The sequence below is a fragment of the Salvelinus namaycush genome, chromosome 27, assembly GCF_016432855.1.
Source record: "Salvelinus namaycush isolate Seneca chromosome 27, SaNama_1.0, whole genome shotgun sequence".
Classification (NCBI taxonomy): Eukaryota; Metazoa; Chordata; class Actinopteri; order Salmoniformes; family Salmonidae; genus Salvelinus; species Salvelinus namaycush.
In genome coordinates, this window is record NC_052333.1 from 14,158,190 (window position 1) to 14,185,207 (window position 27,018).

At 44.6% G+C, this 27,018-nt stretch overlaps 1 protein-coding gene across 2 annotated transcripts in view; it reads right to left on the minus strand.

Annotated features, from left to right (window-relative positions):
* Nucleotides 1–12,044: 12,044 nt before the first annotated feature.
* Nucleotides 12,045–27,018, minus strand: part of LOC120022848 (zinc finger protein 704-like) — a 101,855-nt gene continuing 86,881 nt past the window's right edge. For both annotated transcript variants that reach the window (XM_038966887.1, XM_038966886.1), the window contains exons 5-9: nucleotides 19,427–19,527; nucleotides 16,250–16,526; nucleotides 15,819–15,998; nucleotides 15,305–15,402; nucleotides 12,045–15,033 (exon numbers count right to left, since the gene is read on the minus strand). In XM_038966887.1, coding sequence (XP_038822815.1) covers nucleotides 14,919–15,033; nucleotides 15,305–15,402; nucleotides 15,819–15,998; nucleotides 16,250–16,526; nucleotides 19,427–19,527 — 771 coding nt within the window. In that variant the 3' untranslated portion in view covers nucleotides 12,045–14,918. The remainder of the gene's footprint in view (nucleotides 15,034–15,304; nucleotides 15,403–15,818; nucleotides 15,999–16,249; nucleotides 16,527–19,426; nucleotides 19,528–27,018) is intronic.

The window sequence follows — 27,018 nt, forward strand, 5'->3', positions numbered from 1 at the left end:
AAGTACTTGATGTTTTTTTGTTGTTGTTACACTAATCATTGCTATAGTGACATTCTTTGGAGCGGCTTTTGTTTTTCATGTTGGAGCTTCACTCTGTCTGGGGTTACGGAACCTGCTTGGGATTCTATAACCTTCTAGAGACGCTTGATTACTGGGAGTACTGTTCTGGAACTTCAGAGTCAATACTCGGCACTCCTGCATCATTTTAATGGCTGCCTGGAGGAATGTGGGACATTCCCATTAACAAAGCAGCCTGCCCCTAATTTGAGACTTTGGTTGATTGGATTTGTCATAACATTCCAGTCTGGTCTGACTTTCGGACGGCATTATAAATAATAACAGAACAGGACCCTTAGTTTTAGGAGTTCCTGCCTGGGATGGTTTAGGTGTTGGAAGTCTGAATCTTTGGTGGCCGTACTGTGTACGTGGTCATGCTAAGAGTGGTCAGAGGGTAGAGAATGGGTAATGCCTTGCCACGTTATTGTGTCATGACAGACACCTGCAACCTTCAAACATTTTGAACTGTCATTTTAAAATTATAATTGTGATAAGACTATATCCACTATTTTCATATGTTGTGGGTCAAAAATGTTTTAGAATCTCTTTTATTACGTTTTCACTCGTATATTAGCTGTAACGGTAATGCGCAAGTCATTTACAATGCATTGTCTCTGTTTAGTGATTGGGTGAGAGAGCCATTATTACTGATTGGGTGAGGGTCACTTAAGATCATGAGTGTGGGTCTCTTCCTGGCGTTTTACAGAGCATCAGTTGAATGATTGTGTACTTCACTTGTTTTGGCCTGCTACAATAACAAAAACCAGCGCGGCGGTCTAAGACACTACATCTCAGTGCAAGAGGCGTCACTGCAGGCCCTGGTTCGAATCCAGGCTGCATTATATCCGGCCGTGATTGGGAGTCACATAGTGCAGCACACAATTGGCCCAGCATCGTCCGAGTTTGGCCCGTGTAGGCCGTCATTGTAAATAAGAACACATTCTTAACTGGCTTGCCTAGTTAAAGGTTCAATTGAAAAAGTAATAATTAAAATGAGGATGATGATTTGTCTGCACAAGTTGTTTATTTACTTTTATTTGTGTCTTTTATTCGGCAGCAAACGACCTGGTCTCGTCGCTTGTAGTGATGTGCGCTTGCCCTCGAATATACAGTACATTGACAGGGCCTTAATACCATGTATTACCACCCAAGACCACCAGATGGCAGTGTGGAGCATTAGTAACAATGGCTTCATCCCAGATATACCGCATGGCATCTGCTATTGTTTGGTTTGACCGTCATGGTCATTAGGGATTTTGACACGGCACTAGTGGCTGTATCTAGACCTATAGAGGTGAGACTAATCTGTATCGACACGATTAGGAGGATATGCAATAAAAATAGGACTGTTTAAGCTGCATGGCTGCTTTGTTTCAACAGTTTGGGAAAGGGAATATGTTACATATCAATTATTGAGAAGACCTTTAAAGTGGTGGGATTAGAATGGTGCTTTATGGGAGAGAGAATGCGTTTCTTTATGGGTATTTAATATCATTAGGCTACAGATCATACACACACTCGCATAGCACATATGCATATCAGGTGGTAGTAAAACAGCTGCCAAAAAGTATCTTTATTTATCAGTTACTGAACGATCACCAGTAGCTTATAGTAACACAGAGAAGCCTGGGCCATGTTCATTAGGGCACACAACGGAAAGTGTATCAAAACATTTTGCAATGGAAAACTAAAATGACAATTTCTCATTCAACAAGCCCATGTAGTCAGTCCGTTTGGTACCCAATGAACACAACCCTGGAGAGTTCTTACACCGAGGAAACGACGACAACAGCTGAATGGACGAGCACCACTACATGGTCAGAACCATCACAATCATTACAATGGCAGTTTATAATACACACAGCTCAAGAGTAAAAATACTGCAGTATATACAGTCAGTCAGTGAAGAGTTAACAGTCAGCATGTGTTGATTCTCCCAGAGAGAGAAGATAATCAACATTACATTTATGTTTAGCTTCAATGGACAATAGTGTAATAAAAATGGAAGTTAAACATCATTGGTGCAGTAGGATACAATTTAAGACATAGTCTAAACACATATAGCAAGTCATTTCTTTGATGGATTGCAATAACAGCATCTCGTACACTGTCAACTCTTGCACTGTCTATTCTATTGTCTTAGCTACAGCCATGGGGTTGTGGTGCATAATCTAATCTCTGTATGTAGCCTACACGGTGTCTCAGGGTAAATGTTTAGTCATAACGTTCATCCAACATTCAAACATGGGTGCTTGTGGAGAGTGACACGGTGGTTTAATGGTGTCTAAATGTGCAGAGCCCTAACATTCTAACATTAAAACATGGATATTTGTGGACAAGACACAAATGGAGGTTACATGATGAAAACATGAGAATATGGGGATTTATGGAGATTGATACAACTCTCTGATGATGTCACCACAGCCTCTCGTCTGTCTGTCTGTCATCATTAAAACCGAGAAGGGCTTTAGCCTCATGTGGGGAAGCTATTGATTTTATGGACCACAGTGATTCTTATGAAGAATTACCACAACCAGATGGACCTTATAAGTCACCTTATACTGTGAGTTAGTCGATCTTACAAAAAAGGGTCTGTGTGTGTGACAACACACACTACACTCTCCTTCCCTTGTGGCTCTCACTGACACTGCAGCCAAATCCAGCCTCCACTCCACTCCTCCATGCTCCTCTATTCTACTGTTGTCTGTCTTCCTGCTCCAGTGCCTTAAACATATGCAGCCAGCCAGCAGCTCCTCAGAGACCAGCCCTCAGCTTGTGAGGAGCCCAGATAAGCACCACCACCACAAGGCTCCTTGCTTGTGTGGCTCCACAAGGAGCTAATGCGCAATATATATGTATATATATATACATATATATGTATATATACATATATATATATATACACACACACACACACACACACACACACACACACATACAAAAAAAAAAAACTATAGCTTAAGCTAGATGTAAAATGCATCCGCCACCACAAGCCTGATCCATAGGTTTAACAGACTAAACTACACACCTCCATGCCTTCCCTTGAGCCCTGCTATATCATTAGGATAACAGAGAGGGATTGTTGTTTGATTAGTTGACTGCCTGTGTTTATCATAACAGGGTTGTTGTCTTAGGCCTGGCATGCAGAGCAACAGGGATGGATTAAGGTATATAACTATGTCAATATGAGATGTGATATGAGAATGCAGGACTTGGATATGGTCATATTTATGGGTCTGAAATGTTTTAATAGGTCTCTGTAGCCTCAGATAGACACAGTGAAGGCTGCTGATAGAAACAACACATTACACCCTGGGCAGTGGTTCACAGAACTCACTCTCTGGTTTCTACCTTTGAGCTCATGGCCCCCCTGTCTTGGAAAGACAGAGAGCAGCATATGTTATATGTCTAGCTAGCTGCGGACATGACTGGAGTAATTCACACCACAGCCTCTCCGTTACTCACACATACTGTAGCGTACTGTAATAAAATACATTTTCCTTGTTTAACAGGGTCAGTCATAGTAGTACAGCACCCCTGGAGCAAAGAGGGTTAAGTGCCTTGCTCAAGGGCAACATGACAGATTTTTCATTTGAAACTTTTGGTTACTGGCCCAACTCTCTAACCCCGAGGATACAAGACGATATATGTAGCACGTCGCTATAATGATGTTGTGTATGGGAGGTTGGTGCTGTGATGTCAGAGGCCTGTGTGAGTCAAAGTAGTCCTGTGTGGAGTTGACAGTGTTTGAGATGTAGATGGCCCTACAGAGGAATGGAATCCCATATCCCAACATGACTAAATATTATCCTCCTCCAGGGAGTGCCCCATTCCTGTGCCTGACACCACCATGTAACCTACATTATTATACATTACTGTATGTACTGTGGTTGTCATGGGATCCATCCCTTTATGACGACATGAGTCTCTGGTTGGGGGCTTTGGTAGCTGGCGCTGATTGCTGGGCAGTGGGCCCCTCTACAGCCTCAGATTCAGACTGCACCAACACGCTTCAACCAGTCAGTGGCACGTGTTTAGGACGCATCCGGACTTTCCCTCGACACACAGACTTGGGTCAAATACGTATCTCTCCCTATTCCCTAGACCTACTCCAAGGCACACTTGGAGTTTGCACTTTTGGGACTATTCCATTGGTTTCATGTGTTCAGCACAGCTCAAGAACATCCTTTTAAAGGCATCTGACATAATATATTTGACCCGTGTCTGCTCTACACAGTATACTTTAACTAATAGAACCATATTCATTCAGGTGGGTCACCGATAAAGTATATTTTTCCAATACTGTACAACCTGGTCACTGCAGTGTAAAGCAACCCGCTTCCTACCAAACAAAATATTTACATGCAAAGCTTTAAAAAATATATCAAAAAGCACTAATTGGGTCTAGAGCGGGCAGAGAGCCGGTTGTTGCCTAGATATACAGTATGTGTGTCATGCAGGCCAGGTGGTTATGTCCTCGTAGAAAAGGCATTCTAGCAGAATAATGGCCCATTTTACACATCCTGGATGTGTGCCAGCATAGCTTAAGCATCAGCATCAACTTGCCCTTTTCTACAATATCCATATTGGTTTTACAGGAGCCATTCGGCTATAAAAGATGATTGGCTATGTACATATGCCGCTATGGTTGGGATGGGGCCAGAGAGAGAGGGAGGGAGACAGAGAGAGAAAGAGAGGATCCACAGAACCGTCTGGTTGGCATGGGGCCAGAGAGAGAGGGAGGGAGACAGAGAGAGAAAGAGAGGATTCACAGAACCGGTTGGTTGGCATGGTCAGCTGTAAAATTTAGCACACTACTTCTATTAAGCTGACCTGCCAATCACATCAAACCACCAGACTCTCAGGAGTAACCACATTCAGAGAGACAGACTAATATAGTGACACACACACAGAGCGAGAGACACACTAATATAGCGACACACACACACAGAGAAACAGAGAGAAAGAGAGCGAGACAGAGAGAGAGAGACAAACAGAGACAGAGAGACAGGGGAGAGAGGCCCATAGACCTAGATACTATTGAACTACATATGTAACGTAGTAGTGCACTGTAGGGAATAGAGTGCCATGAGGTCAGTGGAACAGACCAGAGAATAGCAGGAAGAGGGTTAACTGGGACAGTGGCAGGAGAACACTAGCACTACTGACAATATTTGGAGGACTTTTGAAGCGGTTACTCTCCCTCCATGGTAATGGCAACCTGCCTGCCCTCTACATGGACAACACAACAATATACACATTGATAAAGTCATTTCTCAGAAGCTTTGCATGCACATGCAGTATTACAAAATACAGTTAGATCATCATAGAGTATATAGACCTATTGAAAAAGTGTAAAAATCCAGTGCGACAGTCATTAAATTGGTTGAGGTTAACATGGTTATAGTAGGTGAAGGACAGGGTAGTGAGATGATCCATTTACAGAGAAGAAGATGCTCTGTCTCCATTTGGTCTCCCCTTTTCTGGGAAGACAAGTATTTTTGCACCGAATAGAATGTTAGACAAAGCTCCTTCCACTAATAAATGCTCCTAGTTTGGAAGTTGCGGGGTTGAGGTGCCTATTTTGGGTCACATTAGTTGGTCTGATCAAAATGCTGCCTCCTGCTGATTCTGAAGAAGTGGTCAGCTATTGCACTGTGGCTGCTGGCAACTTTTAGTTGATTGCAGGTCACAGAGGAATGGTGTGGTGTGAGCATTAGGAAGAGGTCCAACAATACAATGAAGACCTGCACACCTGTGGTGCAGCAGTAGTGTTGTTGAGTCTCTGAATGGGTCATCTTACTGATTCAACACATTTAAAAGAAGCATCCCTGATTTCCCAAACATTTCCATTAAAGAGTAAGCCTTTTCCATCATGATTGTAATTCTTCAATCTCACATCAATTCATTCTAACTACAAGCCCTTATTCAAGGGAAAATACATGTTTGGAAAAGCAGAAAGAAAGGACCACACAGACAGAAAAGTACATAAAAACAGTTTATAAAAAGCATCTGAAGATCCAAAAATCCTTCCTTGCCCTAAAAAAAAAAAGTCCTGCCTCTTTGGATCCACAGCATGAAAGAGAAAGGAGGCAGTCACTCTAGCCTTGCATTCCCATGGGGGCCAACAGTGGCCCCTGAACTTAACAGTACATTTTCATCATTTGAATAAAGAACCCAGACAAGAGGAGGCTGGAGACATTCCATCATAGCTGTGTCTCTACACACCCAGAGTCATAATCCAACTCATCAAGGCACAGTCACACTCCAAGTTCCCATGAAAAACCATCCTCTATTTCACATGACTTAACATTCCTGAAAGCAGTTAGAGGAACAAGCCCTCACTCCCCAAACCCCGGAACACAACAATACTGTCCAACCCCACTAACACAGTGGGAGGGACCAGACAGACATAACCTGCTCTCATGGTTTGTTGGTGGAAGTCCTGTTAGCTGTTAGAATGTGTTGTTATTGACCTTCTGGTTGTGCTCGTACAATACAAGCCATATTCCCATGACTATTCTGATAACTAGCAGCCTACTCTCTTAAATAACCTTTTTACTTGTTTGTTACAGGTGGTCATCTTGTGTCATTTATGAAAAATACATCAGCAATTTTTGGATGATTTCCTTTACTTTAAAGTCGTGCTGTGTGTGTGTGTGCGCTCGGGCGTGTGTGGCCAATAAATCTCCTCTTCATTGCTTTGCGGTCCATTTAACCAAGACACATACACACAGTATTGTGCCAGTGCAGTGGGTCTCTGTTCAGCCCAGCCTAGCCCACCTGCCATTGGCTTATTGTTGAGCAATACCTCTGAGGAGCACAATGAACCCAGTGTCAGAGAAGAGAGGGACGGAGCGCCGGACAGAGGGAGGGAGCAAGGAGAGAGGGACGGAACTAGTGAGAGAGGAGGGAGTGACAGAGATAGGGACAGAGCTAGTGAGAGAGGGACGGAACTAGGGAGGGAGGAGTGTGGGACGACGCTAAGGAGGGAGGAGAGAGGGACGACGCTAAGGAGGGAGGAGAGAGGGACGGAGCTCGGGACAGAGGAGAGAGTGACGGAGCTAGGGAGGGAAGAGAGAGGGACGGAGCTTGGGAGGGAGGAGAGAGGGACAGAGCTAGGGAGGGAGGAGAGAGGGACGGAGCTCGGGACAGAGGAGAGAGTGACGGAGCTAGGGAGGGAGGAGAGAGGGACGGAGCTAGGGAGGGAGGAGAGAGGGACGGAGCTCGGGACAGAGGAGAGAGGGACGGAGCTAGGGAGGGAGGAGAGAGGGACGGAGCTAGGGAGGGACGGAGCTCGGGACAGAAGAGAGAGGGACGGAGCTAGGGAGGGAGGAGAGAGGGACGGAGCTAGGGAGGGAGGAGAGAGGGACGGAGCTAGGGAGGGAGGAGAGAGGGACGGAGCTAGGGAGGGAGGAGAGAGGGACGGGGCTAGGGAGGGAGGAGAGAGGGACGGAGAGAGGGACAGAGGAGAGAGGGACGGAGCTAGGGAGGGAGGAGAGAGGGACGGAGCTAGGGAGAGACGGAGCTCGGGACAGAAGAGAGAGTGACGGAGCTAGGGAGGGAGGAGAGAGGGACGGGGCTAGGGAGGGAGGAGAGAGGGACGGAGCTAGGGAGGGAGGAGAGAGGGACGGAGCTAGGGAGGGAGGAGAGAGGGACGGAGCTAGGGAGGGAGGAGAGAGGGACGGAGCTAGGGAGGGAGGAGAGAGGGACGGGGCTAGGGAGGGAGGAGAGAGGGACGGAGCTCGGGACAGAGGAGAGAGTGACGGAGCTAGGGAGGGAGGAGAGAGGGACGGAGAGAGGGAGGGAGGAGAGAGGGATGGAGAGAGGGAGGGAGGAGAGAGGGAGGGAGGAGAGAGGGAGGGAGGAGAGAGGGAGGTAGGAGAGAGGGACAGAGAGAGGGACGGAGAGAGGGAGGGAGGAGAGAGGGACGGAGCTCGGGACGGAGGAGAGAAGGACGGAGAGAGGAAGGGAGGAGAGAGGGAAGGAGGAGAGAGGGACGGAGAGAGGGAAAGAGGAGAGAGGGATGGAGAGAGGGAGGGAGGAGAGAGGGACGGAGCTCGGGAGAGAGGAGTGACGGAGCTAGGGAGAGAGGAGAGTGACGGCGCTAGGGACAGTGCTAGGGAGGGAAGAGAGAGTGACAGAGCTTGGGAAAGAAGAGAGGGACGGAGCTAGGGGCATATACAAAAGCCCTAGAAGGCCAGAGGGAAGACCCCTGCCAGGCGCTAGCACTAACTACCTGGCTAATTAAAAGAAGTGGTTTGAAGGTCAGATCCAGGATAAGGCTAACTGGGTACGGCTGGAATATCACTGAACATATGGACATTGTAAAGACCACTAACTTATCTAAACTATGCACAAACTTCTCTTTAGACTTTGTTACAAAACTTGAACTAATCTCAGCCCATAGCCTCAGAATCCATCACACTGCCCTCAGCATGGGGAGGAGATCGCTGGTAGTGAGAGACAATGTACTGTATGTATCCGTGTACTATGTATGTATGTATGTATGTATGTATGTATGTATCCGTGTACTCTGTATGCGTGCATGTATGTATGTATCTGGATACCATGTATGTATCTGGGTACCCTGTATGTATCTGGGCACTCTGTATGTATCTGGGTACTCTGTATGTATCTGGGTACCCTGTATGTATCTGGGTACTCTGTATGTATCTGGGTACCCTGTATGTATCTGGGTACTCTGTATGTATCTGGGTACTCTGTATGTATCTGGGTACCCTGTATGTATCTGGGTACCCTGTATGTATCTGGGTACCCTGTATGTATCTGGGTACCCTGTATGTATCTGGGTACCCTGTATGTATCTGGGTACCCTGTATGTATCTGGGTACTCTGTATGTATCTGGGTACTCTGTATGTATCTGGGTACTCTGTATGTATCTGGGTACTCTGTATGTATCTGGGTACTCTGTATGTATCTGGGTACTCTGTATGTATCTGGGTACTCTGTATGTATCTGGGTACTCTGTATGTATCTGGGTACTCTGTATGTATCTGGGTACTCTGTATGTATCTGGGTACTCTGTATGTATCTGGATACCATGTATGTATCTGGGTACTCTGTATGTATCTGGGTACTCTGTATGTATCTGGGTACCCTGTATGTATCTGGGTACCCTGTATGTATCTGGGTACCCTGTATGTATCTGGGTACTCTGTATGTATCTGGGTACTCTGTATGTATCTGGGTACTCTGTATGTATCTGGGTACTCTGTATGTATCTGGGTACTCTGTATGTATCTGGGTACTCTGTATGTATCTGGGTACTCTGTATGTATCTGGGTACTCTGTATGTATCTGGGTACTCTGTATGTATCTGGGTACCATGTATGTATCTGGGTACTCTGTATGTATCTGGGTACTCTGTATGTATCTGGGTACCCTGTATGTATCTGGGTACCCTGTATGTATCTGGGTACCCTGTATGTATCTGGGTACTCTGTATGTATCTGGGTACTCTGTATGTATCTGGGTACTCTGTATGTATCTGGGTACTCTGTATGTATCTGGGTACTCTGTATGTATCTGGGTACTCTGTATGTATCTGGGTACTCTGTATGTATCTGGGTACTCTGTATGTATCTGGGTACTCTGTATGTATCTGGGTACTCTGTATGTATCTGGGTACTCTGTATGTATCTGGGTACTCTGTATGTATCTGGGTACTCTGTATGTATCTGGGTACTCTGTATGTATCTGGGTACTCTGTATGTATCTGGGTACCCTGTATGTATCCGTGTACTTGTGTCCATGTTCGTTTGCTATGTTGGGGATCCTCATCATAACTCGTGCTAGCTTGATGTCACACTTCCATCATTTGAATGCTGCTGCCTTGTTTTAATCAGTTCTAAATCAACAGGGAGCCCAACCCCTTAACGGCAGGAGCAGCAGCGTATAAACACAAGAGAACAAAAGACCTTTATGATCTACCCACCACTGGTGCACTCCACATCCCCATGTTCCTAATATGTATTCATGTCACCCACTTAGCCACTACAGGGAACTCCTACAGGCCATGCTCAGTTGCCCAATGTTTTCTAATGTTGCAGATAGAAATGCCATGAATAGAGCCAATGTGCTTCCTTATTCTACATGTCAGAGGTATATTTATTCTACATAACATATTTCTATCTGAAAGTTCCAAAACATTGCATCTTGCTGAACACACCTGGCTTCTCTAACACTTGTTCATAGTGGGAAGCCATTTCACAGGGCCTACTGAATAAAGCAAACAAATCCTTCTATTATGACTATTCCCTCAGATTCCATCCATTCAGCTCCCTTCTGTTCCGATGTACTGACTGAAGTAAATAACGGATGATATCATTGAACCTGACGCCTTTAGGTAAATCAGGTGGACCATACATTATATCCTAGTTTCTTCAGTTGCATGACAGTTAAACACAGTTACCACAACTAGCTGAAAAGAATACGTTTCAGAAAGGCAACGTAATGTAGGCTTATTGGGTGGATGTACCTTTCATACAAGAACTGGATTAAAACCAGTCTTAGCTCAATAACACTGTAGCTATATGATGTATTTAGAAATATCATTATCTATTACATGTGAACAACACTTTAGCTTGTATTTCCACTATGTTCAGCACTATATCTGGTAGAATTGGAATCTGGTCGGTTGATATCTACCGAGATAAGCTACAACACGTTGATACGGTACGGTACATAATATAATGCGATTGGAGAGGAAAAACGACAGTGTTGGTGACGACACACCAAGATCTCTGTTGAGAGAGATGGACTTGCCTCGAGGCAGGGGTTTTTATTTTCATGTTCTACTACAGTGTAAGAGGCCATAGGACATTATTGTGAAATCGCATTGGACAAAAGTAGCACCCCCCTGCATTCCCTGCTACCTGAGTGCACAGCACCACTAAGTAACCCAGCCTCAGCCCTGTAGAGGCTGACACAATCTCCACACAACGGGGACATAGAAATAGAATCTAGAATGCTATTTCTAGAATTATATTTCTAATAACAGGGATACCGCTTATTGAACACAATTTTAAAAAGCACCACAGTGTAAGTAACAGGGCATGGGGTTGGAGATAAAACAATGGATTCCCGGGGGGGGGGGGGCATGGGCCCACACACTAGCCTAAAGGCGCACACACACACACACGTCAAGCTAATTGCGAGTATGACAACTTTATAAGGTTGAAGAGAATGGTATTGGGTATTGGAAATAAGACAAATGTTTTTAATCAGGTGTCTTTCTCCAACTGCTAAATGACACTGGCAGATAGATATTATAGAGGGTTACAGTGTGTGTGTGTGTGTGTGTGTGTGTGTGTGTGTGTGTGTGTGTGTGTGTGTGTGTGTGTGTGTGTGTGTGTGAGCATTTGGGTATTAGGTTGTGGGGTTCACCTACTGTAACAAAACAAGATGGCAGTATTCTCCTAAGAGTTACACGGTTACAATAACCACGGTCTTCCTTTAGCAGTAGAACAGCCAGATCCATCTGTTCCTCCGTTACATTTAAACATGTACTCTTTTTTAAGCATGTGTACATTAGTCTTTTTTAAACAACAATCCGTTGACATAATAAAATGTCAGTTTTAGATAATCTGGATCAGGGATGGGCACCGATGATGACGGTGGGGGGGGTCTGCGTACACACATCCATACCCCCACACCGCGAGCAAAACATTCTTGACAGAGGAGATTTTTTTATGTTAGTTTCGTGCAATTGTACACATTTTGCCATTGGGTGGAGAGAAATGCTTGCAGGTTTTAATATGATATCTGAGTGAGACTGACTAACAAAATCAATGGAGGCCCCCGGCCAGTAACTCCACCATGATAACAAGTCTCGATAACTGTCCGCTAAACATTTTAGTTGATAAAGGCTAATTGAGTGACTATCAGTGACTGACATAACAAGAGAAAAACTGTTGATGCACAACCAAATTTTGAAACTGCACCTTGTGTATTCTACTTACTAACAGTAAGTTGAGACCCGACTGAGTTCCCCCAAAAATGTATCCGAGGGCCTTCAAAAGGGGGGCAGTGAGTTGCACATCACTGATCTAAATATAGTTTAATCTTGCAGAAACTCCAAGGACATAATATAAAAGCACAATGACTTTGAATGTGCGACCTAGGCCATACCATGTTTACAACATTGGTTTAGTCGACAGGTGAATGAATGATACAACACTTAAACTATGGTCACCCTTCTTGGCGTTATACGGAACTCGTTCATTGGGTGGAGGATAGATTTTTAGCTTTAAAGTGGAGAACATTTAACTTAATAAACTGTCAAATCAGAGCTCCATCTACATAAACATTCGGATAAAAAGACAAAAATAGAAAAGGGTTGAGAAAAATAAAGGGTATATAATCCCGGAGGAGGTACGGAGGAAGCTGGGTTGTGAACAGAGTGGGTTTACTAGTGTGTTTATATAGCTGGTGTGAACAGAGTGGGTTTACTAGTGTGTTTATATAGCTGGTGTGAACAGAGTGGGTTTACTAGTGTGTTTATATAGCTGGTGTGAACAGAGTGGGTTTACTAGTGTGTTTATATAGCTGGTGTGAACAGAGTAGGTTTACTAGTGTGTTTATATAGCTGGTGTGAACAGAGTGGGTTTACTAGTGTGTTTATATAGCTGGTGTGAACAGAGTGGGTTTACTAGTGTGTTTATATAGCTGGTGTGAACAAAGTGGGTTTACTAGTGTGTTTATATAGCTGGTGTGAACAGAGTGGGTTTACTAGTGTGTTTATATAGCTGGTGTGAACAGAGTGGGTTTACTAGTGTGTTTATATAGCTGGTGTGAACAGAGTGGGTTTACTAGTGTGTTTATATAGCTGGTGTTGGACTGTGTGTTGACTTTTCTTTGTGTGTACTTCTTTGACCTTGTTATATTGACCTTCATATAAGAGTTTTAGGCTGTGTCCCAAAATGTGCATACTCCCATTCATGGATTTAAAAGCATAGGATTGGTGTAAACACTGGCTGGACACCATTGTTAAATCCATGACCGGAAATGTGCAAGTCCACACTTTGGAAGAAGGCTTGCGGTGCGCAGCCTTAGAACAGCCAAGAGTGTCTGAGCTAACAGACAGAGAGAACTAGCTAGGTGACAACAGAGTGATTCCATCAGAGTTCATAATCCACCACGTACAGTAATGTCACTTTCAAAAGTGAGTCAACCTCCCGTGTCCAAGCCAACCAGGTGGCCAGTCTCATCAGGAGGAAGTGGAGTGGGTGGGGTCAGTCTGGTCCACATAACCAATCAGGTAGCTGCACCAGTGGATCGGCCTCTGCCACCCATCAATCACACAGTTTCTTACTACTTATGAAGCCCATAGAGTGATGTGCCAGCCGAGCTGGAGTGAGTGCAGTGTGCAGAGTTAAAGAAATCTCCCAAAAAGCTTCCCATTTTCCAACAAGGTGGTCTGGGCTGGACCGGCCACAGTATGGTACAGGTGGTGTTACCATCCCTACTTCACCAATATTCTCTCAGACCTGGAAGGTCAACACAAGAGTGAGTAGGGTGAGAGAGTGAGATGTTCACCCCAACCCAACAGGAACTGCCACATACTGCCTTTACAAGTGTTCATTCACGTCACACACATACAGTAAAAGTTCTTGCTTCACTTTTGGTATTGGAAAGGAAAGAGGAAATTGAACGGACATCCTCCATCTTGTAGGTGACCTACGGGCTTTTGTAAAGTATGGCGCCCGTAAACAAAACGTTAGAAATACGAACTAACTCCTGATGGAAGAAGAGGGGCGCTTGTATGCAGCCCCATTTTAAGTCGGTTGATTGTTTTGCCCCAAAGTGTGTGGGAGGGGTGTAATGTTTTGAGTTCTTAGTGAGCAAAAACAGTCCTTTTTGTGCTTTCAATACACCAAGAAGAATAGATACAGAGAAATAACACCATTAGGGAAAATGGCACATAAAAAAAATAAAAAATAAACTTTTTGGTTGCAAGTAAATATCATGTGACCAAAACCCTCACTGTAAATAACTATATTGAAATGTTTCCTTTCTTTTGATCAACACTCCCTGAAAGAAAATGACACTTTTTTAGCTTCAGTCAACTGGATATATATATATAAAATGTAGATAGAAAACTGTGTGGTCCTGTGTTGCGGTTGTGATGCAGGGTTGTGGTGTAGGGCTCATTGCTGCTGACAAGGTTAGTCTGTTCTGCATCCCAACTGTGTATTTGTATTTTTGCTGTTGTTGCATTGATCCATTTAACCCCACTAGGGGGTGCTATCCACCCCTCCCTCTCCCCCTGCCAAGTCCAGACACAAGATACATTCCCTGGGGTGAGGACGGGGAAGAGAGGGGGCCTGTGGTTGTAGAGATCCAGAGCACCCAGTAGAAGAAGCAGGCTAGAACAGAAAGAGTGCGCCAGTGGGGAAAGAAGGAGTCTACATGGGAAACAATGATTTTTCCCCGTTCTCTTTTTATTATGGCCTTCTCTCAAAGCAAAAAAAGGCCATTTTCAGTAATAAAAAAAAATATTGAGACGTTCTGGGACAAAATTTGCCTCTTTTCTGGTCCCTTTATGGCTGACCTGACGATTAGGTCCGAGGTTATTTTTGTTCTCCAGTTGGAAGTCTTGGGAGGGAGCTGGAGTTAGCTTGGGATATACTCAGAACAGTAGGAGGCTCCACCCCCTTGGTCCTGCTGGGGTGGGTCAGGAGGGGTCGGGTTAGGGTTGGGGTGGAGTGGACCAGGACTGTAGAGGGGTGTGACAACGTTGGTTTTGGAGTGACAACGCATGCGTAGGAAGGGAACAGAAAGAAACACCCCTCGTTCCCACGGGCAACCCTCACGGCTGGTCGGTTACTTGGTTGGTTCAGTCGGTAAATCTCTGGCAGGCTTTCTTCCATCGGCAGGCAGTGCACCACATGTCCCTGTTCTCCATTCCGTACACTTTACGACACTTCTTACCCTCGCCACGGGACTTACGGCTGGAGAGGGGAGAGAGATGAGGATATGGTAAAATATGTTTGTTAACACTGACTGGTTTATAATGAGAGAGAAAACATCCAACATGTTGATAATTGATGTATAGTTCATACAAGTGGGGAAAAACATAAAACATGGTTCTGGAAAGTTGCTTCATTCCTATGGAAGACATACATCGCTAAATATGGATTCAACGTGGGTTTCCTGTGATTTCAGGATGCCCAAAGCTCAGAGGTCATCAGTAAAAGTTCAGCTGGTAGAGGTCATTGGTACCTGAGTGAGCCAGTGGCTCTGGGAGGGGAGGAGAGGACTGCTATTGTCTGGGACCGCTGCTCCCCAAAGCTCTGTGTCCGACTGTGGGTGGGAGATGCCTGGAGAGAGGTAAACAGAACCAGAGCCATCAGAACACAGAAATAGACAGAACATTCATTTGAATACAGGCACAAAACAACAGAAAACCACTGGTATGCTTGAGAGGCTGTGTGTGTGTGTGTGTGTGTGTGTGTGTGTGTGTGTGTGTGTGTGTGTGTGTGTGTGTGTGTGTGTGTGTGTGTGTGTTAGTGTGTGTGTGTGTGTGTTAGTGTGTGTGTGTGTTAGTGTGTGTGTGTGTGTTAGTGTGTGTGTGTGTGTGTTAGTGTGTGTGTGTGTGTGTGTGTGTGTGTGTGTGTGTGTGTGTGTGTGTGTGTGTGTGTGTGTGTGTGTGTGTGTTAGTGTGTGTGTGTGTTAGTGTTAGTGTGTGTGTGTGTATCCCTGTATGTGCAAGTTTGTGTGTGTTTCTTCTACTCACAGCTGTGCCAGTGAAGGTGACAGGAGGTGACTGCCAGGAGATACTGAAGGTCGAGCTGCTGTTGGGGGTGAAGGAGGTGGAGGCAGCAGAGCCTGAGGCAGCAGAGCCTGAGGCAGCAGAGCCTGAGGCAGCAGAGCCTGACCCAGAGCCTGAGAAGGGGATGGTGACTGGAGCTGTGGCCTGGGGAGGGAAGGGACAGCCACAAGTCAGTCACACCTTTAAAGACCAGTGTGAAGAACCCACAGTCCCTGTCCCAGTCAATTAACAAATCAATCAATCAATGGACCTATCAACCAATACGCCAATCAAACAATCAAACCAACCAACCGTCAAGCACTCAATCAATTAAATTGTATTGCAAATACTGTAAGCACTTCGCTACTTAGGAGATCAGAAGGTGTGGCCAGTAGTTTTGTGGGTACATTTCTCACCTGGTAGGCATGTTCTGCGTGGATGAGGTAGAGGGCGCTGGGGGCGGAGCGACTGAGGGGCGTGCTGTTGGAGTGGGTGTGATTATCCTTGGTCCCGTTGCTGCCCTCTGCAGGGGGTCGTCTGAGGTTGTCATGGGGGGGAGAGATGGGGGAGAGTACGGAGGGGGAGACGGGGGACAGGCTGCTCAGACCGTCAGCCACTGAGTCTGTGTTGAGTTTTATCTCTGAGTAGTAGAAATCCTCCTCTCCGTCACTGCAGTCAGAGTCACAGTTACGCCTGTGGGAGAGGAAGGAGTTAAAACTAGGAATGTTAATATCAGCATTGATCTTGGATTAGATGAGCCCTGCTCTTGTCATTACAGAGAAATTATGATTGGGCCAGTTTGCTTTATGAACTACCGAATCTGATCATGTTCATAAAGTGATTGACAGAGAAACTAAAGCAAGCTCATTGAGATGGATCATTTTTTCCCATTTTGAAGTAGACAATTTTCTTTGTCATGATTGGATGATCCCTCCTGACAATCTGGTTGGACATGACTCCAACAGGGTCACCAGGAGTGATCAGCCAATGAAGTTGGAAGTCCCACCCAGTTGACTACATTAAAATGGTGGAAGCCCTCAATGATGTTGCCCATGACTTTTGGCCACCAGAGGCCTCTATCATTCTTTATGAGCAAACTTCATCAGAGATCGACTGGGGAGAGCTGGCTCTGAAATGTGTCATTATGTCACCCTCATCCCCCTTGTAGCACAGACAGTAGACCTTACAGGCCTAGCAAACAAACACTCCTCAAACGCTATTCTGTCTGTCAGGGAAGTGGGGTGGCGGTCTTTAAAGGTATCTCTGTTGTGAGTACCACTGTGGTTATTATTGGCCTTTAATTGAATGAGTGTAAATGTCATCTGTGTGATAACATTGTTCTGTTCTGTCCTCATTTATCCCTGGCCTGTCACGCTGTGCCAAGTGGAGAAAATGTTACCATGGTGATAATACCACAGGGATTAATCTGCTGTTGTGTTTTGACAATCCCAGTGAAAGGAGGTGCCCAAGGTTCAGCTGGACCGCTGCCAGCCAGGTTAAATTTGAGATTATTCAAAGTAGCCACCCTTTGCCTTGATGACAGCTTTGCACACTCTTAACATTCTCTCAACCAGCTTCATGAGGTAGTCACCTGGAATGCATTTCAATTAACAGGTGTGCCTGGTTAAGAGTTAATTTGTGGAATTAATGTCCTTCTTAATGCATTTGAGCCAATCAGTTGTGTTGTGACATGGTAAGGGTCACAAATACCAAGTCCATATTATGGCAAGAACAGCTCAAATAAGCAAAGAGAAATGAGTCCATCATTACTTTAAGACATTAAGGTCAATCGATCTGGAATATTTCAAGAACTTTGAACGTTTCTTCAAGTGCAGTGGCAAAAACTATCAAGCTCTATGATGAAACTGGCTCTCATGAGGATCGCCACAGGAAAGGAAGACCCAGAATTACCTCTGCTGATAAATTAATTAGAGTTACCAGCCTCAGAAATTGCAGCCCAAATAAATGCCTCACAGAGTTCAGAGGAGACAGCTTGAATCAGGCCGTCATGGTCGAATTGCTGCAAAGACACCACTACTAAAGGACACCAATAATAATAAAAGACTTGCTTAGGCCAAGAAACACGAGCAATGGACATTAGACCGGTGGAAATCTGTCCTTTGGTCTGATAAGTCCAAATTTGAGATTTTTGGTTCCAACTTTGTGAGACGCAGAGAATGTGAACAAATGATCTCAGCATGTGTGGTTCCCACCGTGAAGCATGGAGGAGGTGTGATGGTGCTTTACTGGTGACTGTCTGATTCATTTAGAATTCAAGGCACACTTAACCAGCATGGCTACCACAGCATTCTGCAGCGATACGCCATCCCATCTGGTTTGCACTTTGTGGGACTGTAATTTGTTTTCCAACAGGACAATGATCCAGAACACACTTCCACACCTCCAGATCTTCAAAAGATTTTACAGCTGCATCATCGAGAGCATCCTGACGGGTTGCATCACTACCTGGTATGGCAACTGCTCGGGCTCCGACCGCATGGGACTACAGAGGGTAGTGCGTACAGCCAAGCTTCCTGCCATCCAGGACCTCTATACCAGGCGGTGTCAGAGGAAGGCCCTAAAAATCACCAAAGACTCCAGCCACCCTAGTCATAGACTGTTCTCTCTGCTACCGCACGGCAAGCGGTACCGGAGCACCAAGTCTAGGTCCAAGAGGCTTCTAAACAGCTTCTACCCCCAAGCCATACGACTCCTGAACAGCTAATCAAATGGCTACCCAGACTATTTGCGTCCCCCACGCTGCTACAACTCTCTGTTGTTATCTATGCATAGCCACTTTAACAACCCCACCTGCATGTACATAATTATCTTATTTATCGACACCGGTGCCCCCACACATTGACACTGTACCGGTACCCCCTGTATATAGCCCCGCTTTTGTTCTTCACTGCTGCTCTTAATTATTTGTTTTTCTTATCTCTTACTTTTCCTTAATTTTTTTTTTTTTTTTTTAGGTATTTTCTTAAAACTGCATTGTTGGTTAAGGGCTTGTAAGTAAGCATTTCACTGTAAGGTCTACCTACGCATGTTGTATTCGGCACATGTGACAAATAAAAATTGGTTTGATTTTGATAAGGGCTATTTGAACAAGAAGGAGAGTGATGGAGTGCTGCATCAGATGACCTGGCCTCCACATTCACCCAACCTCAACCCAATTGAGATGGTTTGGGATGAGTTGGAGCGCAGAGTGAAGGAAAAGCAGCCAACAAGTGCTCAGCATATGTGGGAACACCTTCAAGACTGTTGGAAAAGCTTTCCTTATGAAGCTGGTTGAAAGAATGCCAAGAGTGTGCAAAGCTTCCGTCAAGGCAAAGGGTGGCTACTTTGATGAGTCTCAAATATAAAATGTTTTGATTTGTTTAACACTTTTTTGGTAACTACATGATTCCAAAAGTGTTATTTCAGTTTTGATGTCTTCACTATTATTCTACAATGTAGAAAATAGTCAAATGAAAAAAAGTCCCTTGAGTGAGTAGGAGTCCAAACTTTTGACCTGTACTGTATACATGTCAGAGAGAGGATAAAAGAGAGAGTGAGTGACTGAGTGATGTGTATAACAGTATGTGTCTTACCCCAGGTGAACGGTCCGGATGTGTCTCTGTATCCCAGCAGCCGTGCTCAGAACCTTCCCACAGTTCTTCCACAGACACTTAAACATCACCTTCATGGAGTTCTGTACATTACACACAGGAGGAAAGACAGAACATTCAACATCAACTCTTCACCCTTTTCTCACGCACTCAAAATCTAATTTCATTTGTCACAAGTGCCGAATACAACTGGTGTAGACTTTACCGTGAAATAGTAACACAAGAGGAATCAAATATACAAGAATGGAGCTATATACAGGGAGTACTAGATCAATGTGGAGCCATATACAGGGAGTACCAGATCAATGTGGAGCTTATATACAGGGAGTACCAGATCAATGTGGAGCTTATATACAGGGAGTACCAGTACCAGATCAATGTGGAGCTATATACAGAGATTACCAGTACCAGATCAATGTGGAGCTATATACAGAGATTACCAGTACCAGATCAATGTGGAGCTATATACAGAGATTACCAGTACCAGATCAATGTGGAGCTATATACAGAGATTACCAGTACCAGATCAATGTGGAGCTTATATACAGGGAGTACCAGATCAATGTGGAGCCATATACAGGGAGTACCAGTACCAGATCAATGTGGAGCTATATACAGAGATTACCAGTACCAGATCAATGTGGAGCTATATACAGGGAGTACCAGATCAATGTGGAGCTTATATACAGGGAGTACCAGTACCAGATCAATGTGGAGATATATACAGAGATTACCAGTACCAGATCAATGTGGAGCTTATATACAGAGAGTACCAGATCAATGTGGAGCTATATACAGAGAGTACCAGTACCAGATCAATGTGGAGCTTATATACAGAGATTACCAGATCAATGTGGAGCTATATACAGAGATTACCAGATCAATGTGGAGCTATATACAGAGAGTACCAGTACCAGATCAATGTGGAGCTATATACAGGGAGTACCAGATCAATGTGGAGCTATATACAGAGAGTACCAGTACCAGATCAATGTGGAGCTATATACAGGGAGTACCAGATCAATGTGGAGCTATATACAGAGAGTACCAGTACCAGATCAATGTGGAGCTATATACAGAGATTACCAGATCAATGTGGAGCTATATACAGAGAGTACCAGTACCAGATCAATGTGGAGCTATATACAGGGAGTACCAGATCAATGTGGAGCTATATACAGGGAGTACCAGTACCAGATCAATGTGGAGCTTATATACAGGGAGTACCAGATCAATGTGGAGCTATATACAGGGAGTACCAGTACCAGATCAATGTGGAGCTATATACAGGGAGTACCAGTACCAGATCAATGTGGAGCTATATACAGGGAGTACCAGATCAATGTGGAGCTATATACAGGGAGTACCAGATCAATGTGGAGCTATATACAAGGAGTACCAGTACCAGATCACTATGCAGGGATGCGAGGTATTTGAGGTAGATATGTACATGAAGGCAGGGTAAAGTGACTAGGCTTCAGGATAGATAATACAAGTCAAATAAAGAACAGAGTAGCAGCAGCAAATGATTTAAAAGTGTGCGCGCGCATGTTGTGTGTATGTATGTGTTTGTGTTGTGTCGCTGTGTGTGTGCACGTATGTGTGTATGTAGTGTATGTGAATGTGTGTGGGTTTTGTGTCAATGTACCTGCCTCACAGAGAAAGGGTGGAACAGAGTGGTAAGAGCTTTGCCATTCATCCCACCCTCCATTAGTCAAACTAACATGTGGCCAGGGACTCCCACCAACCCACCTGTCTGCCCCATTCAGTCTGAGGAGGCTGAGGCAAGGCTGGTGTAACTTGCGGGGTGGTGAGAGGAGAGCGAAGGAGGAGGTCTGCTCTTCGCTGTGCCATTTCTCTAACACAATACATACACACACACCTCTGTGCCATATTTCACACTATCAGTCCTCCGTAATTACATCATGGCCCTCCGAGAGCAATTGCTTCCGAGCAGCAGCTTTTCAGATTGTGCGTGTGTGTGTGTGTGTGCGCGGGTGTATGCCTCCAGTTGAAAGCCGTTGGGCCTGATGAGGATAGACGTGTCTTAATGTTCTGATCCCTCGTCACAGATCTTTATGATGGGTGTCAGGTGGCCGTCTATTTGGCCATTGTTCAGGACATTCATTTAATTTACAACAGAAGATGTTAAAAAAAAAAATCTTCCTGATGCCAAATAATACACTCGTCATCATCTCCTGCTTGTGTGTGTGTGTGTGTGTGTGTGTGTGTGTGTGTGTGTGTGTGTGTGTGTGTGTGTGTGTGTGTGTGTGTGTGTTGGTCCTTCGGTAACAAAACCCCTGTGCAGTTCCACATTCCAGCAGCACACAGTTCATTAAAAGAGAGCTGGTGAACGAGCAGCATTGTGTTTGACACAGCGGAGGACAAGAAGAGCAACACTTGGCTCTAGTTGTCATGGGTGATTATTTCACATGTAACCTGGGGGAAGTTTTCTGAAAATACGGGGAACAATGAAAACTAGACTTGTATCTGAAGCCAATACGGAGAACTGGAGTCAGAAGTTGAAAAAGGAACATAACACAGGGAGACACCAGACAGACATGTCCTGTGCCCCTCCAGGAGAGGTCCTGTGCCCCTCCAGGAGAGGTTCTGTTCCTGTGGTGGATAGTTTTCTTCAAGCTGAGAACAGTTAATTGTTAATGACAACATATAGACAATAATGTAATAGAATAGACTAGTCTTAAATTATAAGATATCAGCAGACTCTTTTACAGAATACTCCTTTAAAAGCAAATCTGAATATATTTTATTGCACTGTTGCATGGCTGTCCTCAAATCAAACTATACTCTGATTTAGACTCCTCCTGTCTTTAATGCTCTCCATCTACCCCGTTCTCAATATCTCTGCCCCTTTACCGTTCTCTTTGTGTCTGTCTCCATCTCTCAGCACACCCCCTCTAACTTTCTTCCCCCCCCCCCCATCTCTATCTCCCTCCATCCTCTCATTCTTTAGAATCAGTATCCAATTAAGAGTTGAGCGGTGCGTCTCCTATTGATCTGATGGGAGACGCACAGCACCGCTCATCTCTTCATTGGATACTGATTCTAAAGAATGAGAGGATGGAGGGACAATCTTCATGTTTGCCAGTGAAGATATTAAAATCATTAATTTCAATGTTAGATGGGCCCATGTGTGGCTGTAAAGTAATTAAGCAGGATAAATGGCGAGAGGTGTGTGTGTGTGTGTGTGTGTGTGTGTGTGTGTGTGTGTGTGTGTGTGTGTGTGTGTGTGTGTGTGTGTGAGTATTATCTGGGAATTGACAGCTAGACAACACAACAGAGCTTCAGCATCCAAGAATTCTGCTCCCCTGATAAGAATGAGAGACAAAGAAAGAGGGAAAGAAATAAAGGAGGGAATATTCAGTCATTAATTCACGTAAATGAGTAGAGTTACAAAATGGTGGCCGTCAACGGAGTAAATAAATGAGAGTTGAAGCGGGAGCGTTCGGCTACTCTAAGTGGCCATAACATGCTGCTGGGTCCGCCCAATTAGTGTTGATGGTCTCCTCTAGTGGTGTTTGTGCTATGTGGTGGCTCAGAGACGACACGTGGTGGCTCAGAGACGACAACGTCACTTCCTCTTGAATTTGCAGACGTGTTGCTGTGCGTTTTGTTGCTGTGCGTTTTGTTGCCAACTTTACTTTGCTAGCTGACAACTTTACGTTTTTTTTTTCTCTTTTTAATTACCGTTTATATTTTTAGTTTTTCCATCGCAACTTTTTTCCCTCATTCAACTTTTTCACTCCGGACGCTTTATCTGGACATGGTTCGTCAGCACCTTCAACAGCCGAAGCTAAGTAGTAACATTAACATGATGTCTTCTAATTGCAGTCGCTGTACTCATAATATACAGGAGAACGATCGCCTTATGGCGAGGATAGCTGTGCTGCAAGCCCAGCTTCAGACGCAATCGTTAGGCAAGGGTAATTTCAGTGTAGGAAAGGAAGAAACAGCGTCTGTGCCACCAGTAAGTACAGATACTAACGTTAGTATAAATCCCCCCGCACAGTCCCCGCAGCCGGACAACTTTCTCATGGCTTCTGGAGGGAAATGCTGTTGGAATACTCAACTGGTGTCGCTCATTCAGCCGACAGAAACTTTCAACCGGTTTTCCCCATTATGTAGCGAGTCGGAGTCTGAGGCTGAGTCTTCTCTTGTCTCTACTCCTCCCGTTACGGGTCTGAGACGCCGAAGGCTCCAACCATTAGCTCTGACAAATTGAAAACCCTAGTCATTGGCGACTCCATTACCCGCAGTATTAGACTTAAAACGAATCACCCAGCGATCATACACTGTTTACCAGGGGGCAGGGCTACCGACGTTAAGGCTAATCTGAAGATGGTGCTGGCTAAAGCTAAATCTGGCGAGTGTAGAGAGTATAGAGATATTGTTATCCACGTCGGCACCAACGATGTTAGGATGAAACAGTCAGAGGTCACCAAGTGCAACATAGCTTCAGCGTGTAAATCAGCTAGAAAGATGGCCTCTCTGGCCTCCTCCCAGTTAGGGGGAGTGATGAGCTCTACAGCAGAGTCTCACAACTCAATCGCTGGTTGAAAACTGTTTTCTGCCCCTCCCAAAAGATAGAATTTGTAGATAATTGGCCCTCTTTCTGGGACTCACCCACAAACAGGACCAAGCCTGACCTGCTGAGGAGTGACGGACTCCATCCTAGCTGGAGGGGTGCTCTCATCTTATCTACTAACATAGATAGGGCTCTAACTCCTCTAGCTCCACAATGAAATAGGGTGCAGGCCAGGCAGCAGGCTGTTAGCCAACCTGCCAGCTTAGTGGAGTCTGCCAATAGCACAGTCAGTGTAGTCAGCTCAGCCATCCCCATTGAGACTGTGTCTGTGCCTCGACCTAGGTTGGGCAAAACTAAACATGGCGGTGTTCGCCTTAGCAATCTCATTAGGATAAAGACCTCCTCCATTCCTGCCATTATTGAAAGAGATCGTGATACCTCACATCTCAAAATAGGGTTACTTAATGTTAGATCCCTCACTTCAAAGGCAGTCATAGTCAATGAACTAATCACTGATCATAATCTTGATGTGATTGGCCTGACTGAAACATGGCTTAAGCCTGATGAATTTACTGTGTTAAATGAGGCCTCACCTCCTGGTTACACTAGTGACCATATCCCCCGTGCATCCCGCAAAGGCGGAGGTGTTGCTAACATTTACGATAGCAAATTTCAATTTACAAAAAAAAAAATGACGTTTTCGTCTTTTGAGCTTCTAGTCATGAAATCTATGCAGCCTACTCAATCACTTTTTATAGCTACTGTTTACAGGCCTCCTGGGCCATATACAGCGTTCCTCTCTGAGTTCCCTGAATTCCTATCAGACCTTGTAGTCATAGCAGATCATATTCTAATTTTTGGTGATTTTAATATTCATATGGAGAAGTCCACAGACCCACTCCAAAAGTCTTTCGGAGCCATCATCGACTCAGTGGGTTTTGTCCAACATGTCTCTGGACCTACTCACTGCCACAGTCATACTCTGGACCTAGTTTTGTCCCATGGAATAAATGTTGTAGATCTTAATGTTTTTCCACATAATCCTGGACTATCGGACCACCATTTTATTACGTTTGCAATCGCAACAAATAATCTGCTCAGACCCCAACCAAGGAGCATCAAAAGTCGTGCTATAAATTCTCAGACAACACAAAAATTCCTTGATGCCCTTCCAGACTCCTTCTGCCTACCCAAGGACGTCAGAGGACAAAAATCAGTTAACCACCTAACTGAGGAACTCAATTTAACCTTGCGCAATACCCTAGATGCAGTTGCACCCCTAAAAACGAAAAACATTTGTCATAAGAAACTAGCTCCCTGGTATACAGAAAATACCCGAGCTTTGAAGCAAGCTTCCAGAAAATTGGAACGGAAATGGCGCCACACCAAACTGGAAGTCTTCCGACTAGCTTGGAAAGACAGTACCGTGCAGTACCGAAGAGCCCTCACTGCTGCTCGATCGTCCTACTTTTCCAACTTAATCGAGGAAAATAAGAACAATCCAAAATTTATTTTTGATACTGTTGCAAAGCTAACTAAAAAGCAGCATTCCCCAAGAGAGGATGGCTTTCACTTCAGCAGTAATAAATTCATGAACTTCTTTGAGGAAAAGATCATGACCATTAGAAAGCAAATTACGGACTCCTCTTTGAATCTGCGTATTCCTCCAGGGCTTAGCTGTCCTGGATCTGCACAGCTCTGCCAGGGCCTGGGATCGGGAGAGACACTTAAGTGTTTTAGTACTATATCTCTTGACACAATGATGAAAATAATCATGGCCTCTAAACCTTCAAGCTGCATACTGGATCCTATTCCTACTAAACTACTGAAAGAGCTGCTTCCTGTGCTTGGCCCTCCTATGTTGAACATAATAAACAGCTCTCTATCCACCGGATGTGTACCAAACTCACTAAAAGTGGCAGTAATAAAGCCTCTCTTGAAAAAGCCAAACCTTGACCCGGAAAATATAAAAAACTATCGGCCTATATCGAATCTTCCATTCCTCTCAAAATTTTTAGAAAAAGCTGTTGCGCAGCAACTCACTGCCTTCCTGAAGACAAACAATGTATACGAAATGCTTCAGTCTGGTTTTAGACCCCATCATAGCACTGAGACTGCACTTGTGAAGGTGGTAAATGACCTTTTAATGGCGTCAGACCGAGGCTCTGCATCTGTCCTCGTGCTACTAGACCTTAGTGCTGCCTTTGACACCATCGATCACCACATTCTTTTGGAGAGACTGGAAACCCAAATTGGTCTACACGGACAAGTTCTGGCCTGGTTTAGATCTTACCTGTCGGAAAGATATCAGTTTGTCTCTGTGAATGGTTTGTCCTCTGACAAATCAACTGTACATTTCGGTGTTCCTCAAGGTTCCGTTTTAGGACCCTTATTGTTTTCACTATATATTTTACCTCTTGGGGATGTTATTCGAAAACATAATGTTAACTTTCACTGCTATGCGGATGACACACAGCTGTACATTTCAATGAAACATGGTGAAGCCCCAAAATTGCCCTCGCTAGAAGCCTGTGTTTCAGACATAAGGAAGTGGATGGCTGAAAACTTTCTACTTTTAAACTCGGACAAAACAGAGATGCTTGTTCTAGGTCCCAAGAAACAAAGAGATCTTCTGTTAAATCTGACAATTAATCTTGATGGTTGTAAAGTCGTCTCAAATAAAACTGTGAAGGACCTCGGCGTTACTCTTGACCCTGATCTCTCTTTTGACGAACATATCAAGACTGTTTCAAGGACAGCTTTTTTCCATCTACGTAACATTGCAAAAATCAGAAATTTTCTGTCCAAAAATGATGCAGAAAAATTAATCCATGCATTTGTTACTTCTAGGTTAGACTACTGCAATGCTCTACTTTCCGGCTACCCGGATAAAGCACTAAATAAACTTCAGTTAGTGCTAAATACGGCTGCTAGAATCCTGACTAGAACCAAGAAATTTGATCATATTGCTAGCTTCCCTACACTGGCTTCCTGTTAAGGCAAGGGCTGATTTCAAGGTTTTACTGTT